Source organism: Solanum verrucosum, unplaced genomic scaffold (genome assembly GCF_900185275.1).
Source record: "Solanum verrucosum unplaced genomic scaffold, falcon-dt-bn FXZP01000032.1, whole genome shotgun sequence".
In the NCBI taxonomy this organism is placed as follows: Eukaryota; Viridiplantae; Streptophyta; class Magnoliopsida; order Solanales; family Solanaceae; genus Solanum; species Solanum verrucosum.
Window position 1 is genome coordinate 1,760,354 of NW_026020569.1, and position 8,229 is coordinate 1,768,582.

At 34.2% G+C, this 8,229-nt stretch overlaps 1 protein-coding gene across 1 annotated transcript; it reads right to left on the reverse strand.

Moving 5' to 3' along the window:
- Positions 1–153: 153 nt before the first annotated feature.
- LOC125811186 (SPX domain-containing protein 4-like) lies at positions 154–7,038 on the reverse strand. The gene is made up of 3 exons (XM_049490709.1): positions 6,687–7,038; positions 1,057–1,222; positions 154–868 (listed from the first exon to the last, which is right to left on the reverse strand). Exons 1-3 carry the CDS (start codon positions 6,921–6,923, stop codon positions 387–389), a joined length of 885 nt encoding a protein of 294 aa, XP_049346666.1. The 5' UTR covers positions 6,924–7,038; the 3' UTR covers positions 154–386.
- Positions 7,039–8,229: the final 1,191 nt, after the last annotated feature.

An 8,229-nucleotide genomic window follows, 5' to 3' on the forward strand; every position in this document is an offset into this window, starting at 1 on the left:
AGAGTTTATTTGACAAATAAGACGGACAACATAATACCCCTTTTCTATATGAAAAATCTGTTCATCAAAATAGTCAGATTGACAAAAAATTGGACACATAATAAACACACCATTAATAGAAATGGTAGCATCTATAACTAGAGTGTTCAAGTTTTGATAAGACTAACTTAAATGTTATACATCTTCCGCAGAATGTACATCTTAAAAGTTTTTGCCCTCTAAAAGTTTCAAACAAATGAGAAGTAATCCAAGAACTAAAAGTTGTCGACAGAGAACAATTTATTCCAGAACAGTAGAATACAATGAAGAAGCTAACCATTTTACCTCCCTTAGTCAACAACAAACCACTGAGCAAAGACCAACGAAGCAAACTAGAAAGGTGTTCCCTATTCCGGTGGATGGGAATCCTCTTGATCTGTCTCTTTATCACTCTGAGAGGCAACCGACTGGTCTGAATCAGAGTTTTCTGCAGTTATAGCGCCTGTGCTATCATTATCTTGGTTACCAAAGATATAGGAAAATGATAGTGGATTATACGTGGAGCTTGCCTTCTTCAGTCCCTGAATAGCTTTGATTGCCGCAAGTGTACTTCGATATATATCCACATTTTCTTCCCCAAGTGGCAATGCTGGAGAAACATTTGTAGCATAAGAAGTAGTTCCTCTCTTCGGCTCTTCTGCAGTAGCATCTGATTCTACAACTTCTGCTTCCAAAGGAAATAGGAGCTCGAGATTTTCCTCACACTCACAGACTAATCTATTTAAAGGCTCAGTTGTAAAGAAGGGCTGATCAAGAGCAAGTTGTGTGAAAGGAAGACGCAACAATCTCCCAGTTCGTTTATCAAACTTCTTCAAAATCTTAACAAGACCTAAGGGAATAAAACAATTTGTTATAGAAAGTTGATGTTGCACAAAATTTAAGCAAGACTCTACTTGAAGTTGTTATTCAGCTAAAACAAGAGCAATACGACACTTGAAACACAAATGCTTGAGCAATTGTAACTGGCTAACTGATATCACAATATATGCTTAAAATAGAGTGTAAATGCTGTGGTACCTGCAAAATTTAGAGAGCTGTAATTTTTAAGAAGAACCATCTCCCCGTGTATAGCAACAAAGTCTTTACGTATACCCATCACTTCATCACTAAATTCACTGTCTTTTGTGAGAACTCCGTCTTTGCCACTCTTCTCCTTCACTCTTTCAATCCGTTCCTTCAATTCCTGGTATAGAAATAGATGAGATAGGATTAATTCACATACCAAAGACAATTGATACCCACATATTTGAATATTTATTTATTTTTCCACGTCTAATTTCTACTTGCTTACTCTAGGGCATATTTTCTTGAACCCGTCCTTCCCAATCCTACCTCTCCAAGACTAAGAAAAAGAGAAAGAGAATTAAAAATTTCCTACTTTCAGTCCCCTTCTGGAACTCCATCAAAGAAATCGGTCCAACTCCAAATGAAAAAAAGTTCCCTTGATAAATCCAAGGGAAAATGGACAAGTACCCCCCTAGAATATGACCGAAATCCCAGAGACACACCTTAACTAAGCTAAGGTCCTATTACCCCCCCAAACCCTTTTTTTTTTTAATTTTGTGCACCTTTTTGGCTTACGTGGCATCCAAATATCTCCCACGCGCCTCAATTGCGTGGAGTTACGGAGTGTGCCACGTAAGACAAAAGGTGTACAAAATTACAAAAAAAAACAAGTTCGGGGTAATAGGACCTTAATTTAGTAAAGGTGTGTCTCTGGGATTTAGGTCATAGTCTAGGGGGTACTTGTGCCTTATCCCTAAATTCAAACCAAAATATTTTTCCTTATTCCCCATCTACCACCACAATTTTTTTTTAAATGGACGCCACAAGGGAATGTCATCCTCCACGGCATAACAACAAATTCAAAAAAGAATGAACTTCTAAATATCGTATATTGCATAACTCATTTCACCACCATACAATCCTAATACAAGACTAAGATAGTTGTCAATCTTCCACCCAAGGCATGAAACAGATAAAAGCAAAGTCCAACTCCCTCCCTTCCAAATTTCATCGAATTCTGATTAGTACAAATAAAATAGGGGGGAATGCTCCTTATGATATCCCACATGCCGTTGTCAAGACCAAATCTCAGCCTATGCATGATTCAGATAAAGTGTTCATCATTCATTAAAATATGACAACTTATACAAAGGTAGCATTATGGAGACTAAGAGACCCAGCTTAATCAAATTAAGAGGGAAAAGTAAGAAATTGACAGTCATTAGCTATAGGAGACTGCAAACGAGAAAAGTGATAAAATAACTAATAACTCGTTCCCAAACAAGTTGGGGTCGACTATATAAATCCTCTAGCAATGATTCTCCTTCTCCATTGGAATTCATATCAAGTCAACCTTAGCAGAATAAAAAATAAATAAAAAAAGAGTATTAAATGTTCTCTATAACTTCAACTAGTAAAATATTCATTCCAATTTGATGCTCATGCAAATGATAAAAGACAGGCTATAAGTAGAAATAATCTCGCAAATAGCACATATTTTTCACCTTGAGTGCTTTTTATCTCCACGAAGAATGCTTCAATTTAAATTTTAAATGCTAATCTGTCACCCTAGAATAGTTCTATACAAAGCATAAAAGTTGATAGATGCAGCCTTTTCCCATAATTAAATAAAGTATTTACCTTATCAAAAAAGTTGATAGTTGCAGTTTTTAACTCAACCATTTTTTGCTCAACTTTAATGTATGGCAGCAAACTTGTGCATTTAATTTGCCAGTACAAAGTATCCAAGGATCAACTAACTAGTAGTAGTGAATCAAAAAAAATAATCTGCTAGACTACCACTAGCATCAACTGTTAGACTCATTGCTAACTCCTACTATGTGTAGTTTAAACAAATAGAGTATAACTTAAGCCATCAGACCATCGATCCGCTCAGCTATTAATTAAGAATGATGATTTTTAGGGTTGCTAGTATGTTCATGTGTTAATTGTCTTAAGTATATTGAACTTCACCACAACGAAAGCAAGGGTTTAAATTTCATATCTTTTACTTGTGCACTAGCTACAACCAAAGAAGCAAACTGTACAATATAGACAGTTTAGGTGTGCACTAGCTACAACCATTGTGACTGAAGTCATATGCAAGGTCAACCCTATATTCAATATTTAGGTGTCTATCTTACTTAATAAACTGGTTGTGCCCACAGGAGATGCATGCTAATTAACAGACAAAACTTGCAGTTGAAAATAGCACAATGAACCGGTAGTTGTGGGACAAGAGAAATAAACCGTCAAACCCTTGTCAAACTGGGCAGTAATCATACAACAACGATGAAACTAACTGGCAGCACTATCAAATTTGGAGGAACTTTTCTTAGGCAATCTACGTTTAGGGATGCCCTGTTGTAGTACCTATATGCAACACATGATGATGACATGGAAGTTCCTCCTTCCAAGTCCTTTCTCTATTTCTTTTTCTGGGAGGGGGATGAGGGAACCATATGAGTGGCTTCATCAAACAAGTCAGTGATGCACTGGTTCACTCTTACAATTTTCTGTCTTTGGTGCTGAAAAATACTTAACATTTGGGACAACAGTCATTTTCTGAAGAATCTGATCATGCAAGTTCGCAATTCCCGACTTCTAGTGGTAATTGATACTAAACCCATGTCAATGAAGTGACCTAGTTTTTTTCTCCTTCGACCAAAATAATGTTTATACTTCCTAAGTGAAAGTTTTGTCTACCGAAGTCAAATTAATATAATTAATTACTACGTTATACTAATTCAAACTTAATGCACATCTCACCATTTTTTTTTTGTCAGGTAAGGTGGAATTTCATTAAAGTTGCATCTGTAGATGCTGAAGGCAACCTTAATGTGCATCTTACTGCTAATCCTTCCATATTATCAAATGGCAGGCAAATGTTCTAAACCTGATTTGAGATTTTTTGATCGATGAATTGACTGGCTGTTTGTACGCTATTTAACTACATAAATCAAGGTGGGTTATTCTGTTGATTAAGCACCTAAGAGTTGGCCAAGTAATCAAAGAAGTGGATGAACACCTTGGAGAGACTAGAGTTTAAATCCCAGTTAAAAAAAACTAGGTGATTTTTCCCATTTGTGATCTGCAAAAGCATTGATGGTTAGAGTTAGCTATACCTATATTGGTGGGAGGTAGTAGGAACTCGGTAGAATCAAGGTGGTCATAAATCGGCTCGGGACCACCATTATAAGATTGAAAATAACGTAGTTCATGTTCATTATGACAGGAGTATTATAATTTAAGATATGTAGGGTCATTTTCTTAAAATAGTTTAACAAGTTGGAAAGACACTAAGGTGGAGTATACCATCAATATACTCTTATGCTTCAGCTTAACTAAGAATATTCTCCAGGTAGCTCCTGTGATACCTTCTCCTTAATCACTTATTTATTTGTTTTTGCAAATATCTGTCTCCTCTCAGCTTGCTGCAGCTATTAAGTTCTTGTCAACCCTCTCAAATTCCTCATAATCTCATTTAGATTTACTTCCCTCCTTTTGTACTTCAACTACCGTCATCAATTTCCATAATTGCAATTGCCCTGCTTTTATACTTTCACAAAATTCCAGCCAAATGCTGCATTCAAACTATTATATGTAGCACCAGATGAAACCTTAAAAATCTATAGCAAATACCGTGAAATTAGTCGTGATGGCACAAGTTGGACCACCACATTTGTCAAGAATATAAAGTCTCTCCATTCTACTCATCATACTCTAGAACAACATTGTAACAAGCAGTACAAGTAAACCCCTGCTTCACAACTTTCATGATCCGCCAAAAGTTTAAATTAATAAACAATTAATGGAAATTAAATTAAAAGTTGAAATAATCAGCAGTACAGATCACAGATAATCCTTGTGCAATGTACAAGATTAATGTGGTAAAAAATATGCATCAATCAAGAATTCAAATAAAATTCCAAGAAATTGGGTGTAGCAGAGTCATATGGCCGGCCCCAATACCAGACTTCTAGAGTTCTAGTGGTAATTGATACTAAACCTGTGTCAATGAAGTGACCTAAAATTTTTTTCTCCTTTGACTAAAATAATGGTTTATGTTTTTGTAAGTGAAAGTTGTCTCCAGAACTCAAATTAATATAAATTATTACTACATTATAATACTTCAAACTTAATGTGCATCTCCCCTTTTTTTAAAAATCAGATAAGGTGGAATTTCATTAGAATTGCATCTGTAGATGCTGAAGGCAAACTTAACGTGCATCTTACTGCTAATCCTTCCATATTATCAAATAAATGGAAGGAAAATATTTTAACCACTCTTTGGCCAAAATCAACATAACAGTTTGTTCAAACATGTTATATTAAGTATTACAATAAAAAGGACCTGAATAGAGTAGAATGGTATAAGAGGATTCATACACCTGATCTGAGATAAAGAAATAGTTGTTTGATTGATGGATAGATAGATTGGCTGTTTGTACGCTATTTAACTACATAAATCAAGGTACGATGTTTTGTTGATTAAGCACCTAGGAGTTGGCCAAGTAATCAAAGAAGTGGGTGAACACCTTGGAGACTAGAGTTTAAATCCCAGTAAAAAAAACTAGGTGATTTTTCCCATTTGTAATCTGCAAAATCATTGGCAGTTAAGAGTTACCTATACCTATATTGATGGGAGGTAGCAGGAACTCGGTAAAATCAAAGTGGCCATAAATCGGCTCGGGACCACCGTTATAAGATTAAAAATAACGAAGGTCGTATTGATTATGACAGAAGTATCATAATTTAAGATATGTAGGGTCATTTCTTAAAATAGTTCAATATGTTGGGAAGGCACTAAGGTGGAATATACCATCAATATACTCTTATGCTTCAGCTTAACTAAGAATATTCTCCAGGTAGCTCCTATGATACCTTCTCCCTAACGACTTATTTATTTGTTTTTGCATTTATATGTTTCCTCTCAGCTTGCTGCAGCTATTAAGATCGTGTCACCCCTCTCAAATTCCTCATAAACTCATTTACATATACTTCCCTCCTTTTGTACTTCAAATACCGTCATTGATTTCCATAATTGCAATTGCCCTGCTTTATACTTTCACAAAATTCCAGCCAAATGCTACATTTAAACTTTTATGTGTAGCACCAGATGAAACTTTAAAAATCTCTTCATCGAGTGATTTCTTCCATCTACCAAGTCTTGGTGGATAGAGTTATCCACCAATTATGTTGTTGGAATATAGTAGATACCGTGAAATTAGTCGTGATGGCACAAGTTGGACCACCACATTTGTCAAGAATATAAAGTCTCTCCATTCAATTCATCATACTCTCCAACATCAGTCTAACAAGCAGTACAAGTAAACCCCTGCTTCACAACTTTCCTTTTTTGAAATTGGTAACTTTGTAAATGCTTCACAGCTTTCATGATCCGTCAAAAGTTTAAATTAATAAACAATTTGTGGAAATTAAATTGTAAGTTGGAATAATCAGCAGTACAGATCACATCACAGATAATACTTGTGGAATATACAAGATTAATGTGATAAAAAGGAATATGCATCAATCAAGAATTCAGATAAAATTCCAAGATATTGGGCGTATAGCCGGCCGCAATCAGTTTTGATTGATTGATTGACCTACGTATAGAGTAGCGAAGAAAGAAAAGAAACCTGTAATCGAATAATAAATTCCTCCTCTTTATCGACATAGAAATCGTTGAATTTGTCAAGTTCCTCATTGAGAATTCTGACGAACCAGTCCTGCAAGTGCGGCGGAGGATTGTCACCGCCGTCGGTAGGTGGAAGGTTCTTGAGAAGCTTCTTGAGGGGTTTGTAACACAAATACTTGTCCCTCCATTCGGGTAGGGTTTCTTCTAAATGCGTTGTAAACTCTTTCCCGAATTTCATAACAAGAATTAATCAAATCAATTTCACTGATAATTTCCCTTTTGGGTCTCTGGATGTTATCATGTGATGAAAGAACAAAATAAAGTATATTTTTTTATTATAAGATCAGGGGATATCAGTAATGGTAAACGCAGAGATTATAATATAATTTTTTATTTTTTATTTCTAAGAATATATATAGTCCAATGAAGATAACTATGAATGCTACGCATATGCGAGAAATAGTAGGAAAGTTGCAGGCTTGCGATGGAGTTGGGAATCTTTTGTTTACAGAATAATATTGTGTTTCTCTTATTTGTAAGTTTGTACAGGTATTTTTTTTTTAAAAGTTTGTAAAGGTATCAAAAAGCAGAATTGCAAACGCTTTGCAGTAGCGGAAAGTCAACTTGGGCATTTCATAATGGCTTTTTATGTGCATCAATGGAATATATATGGAGATTCAATTCAAGCATTCTCTTGCCAACTTTAGCTACTCAGGAGAAATGAATCAGGTGTAAAATTGAATTTAGACCATCAATCAATATAGTTACTTATTGAAATTTTAATGGGGGAGTGAATTTCATGGTAGAAATTAAATTTAGATAGTCAATCAATTGAATTACTAAGATTTTCAAAGGGATGGATTTCAAGGTAGCAATCTAATTTAGACAATCAACCAACTGAATTATTAAGATTCCAAATAAAGGACTAAGATTACTCTATATTTAGTTTGATGCATGTATTAATACATTAGAATATTTATAGTAATTCAAAAATATATGATATATTTTTATCATTTCATAAAATAGAATGAATTAAATTAATGAATAAGTTATTATCTAATTACTATATGTTTTTTTTTCAGATCAAATTAGTTTGAACGGTGACACACAGTCAACTCCTCTACCTGGAGAAAAAAAAAAACTCCTCTACCTTAAAATATTTTTTCCCAATTTCATTTATCTTTTAATTTAATATTACAAGTGGGGTTTTTCCCTCATTTATTTGAGAAATTAATTAATAGCAAGTTTCCAACAATCAGTTTAATGGTTATCTAGTGTTGCTAAGCCTCGTATTTAAAAGCTAAAAAATCTTTTATATTTTATACTAAATCAATGAATATATAATATGCATTTGAATAAATATAATTATCATTTAATCATGAATAATTTATTTATTTAATCATAGTAACTTGAATTAATTTGGTGTTTCCACCAAAAAAAAAATAAATTGGTGTGAATATTCAATACGATTTTTTATTTTTTTTTACTATCTAACATGTCTTTTCCTCTTGGGCTACTGCATCAAACTCAAAGGTTAGAGCTTA

Bases quoted from the DNA above. Each gene is read 5' to 3' on its own strand.
- LOC125811186 (XM_049490709.1), bottom strand. From the start codon at position 6,923: ATGAAATTCGGGAAAGAGTTTACAACGCATTTAGAAGAAACCCTACCC. The intron at 1,223-6,686 runs GTTTCTTTTCTT...TTTCTATACCAG, and splicing joins AATTTATTATTCGATTACAG to GAATTGAAGGAACGGATTGA. The intron at 869-1,056 runs GTACCACAGCAT...TTATTCCCTTAG, and splicing joins CAGCTCTCTAAATTTTGCAG to GTCTTGTTAAGATTTTGAAG.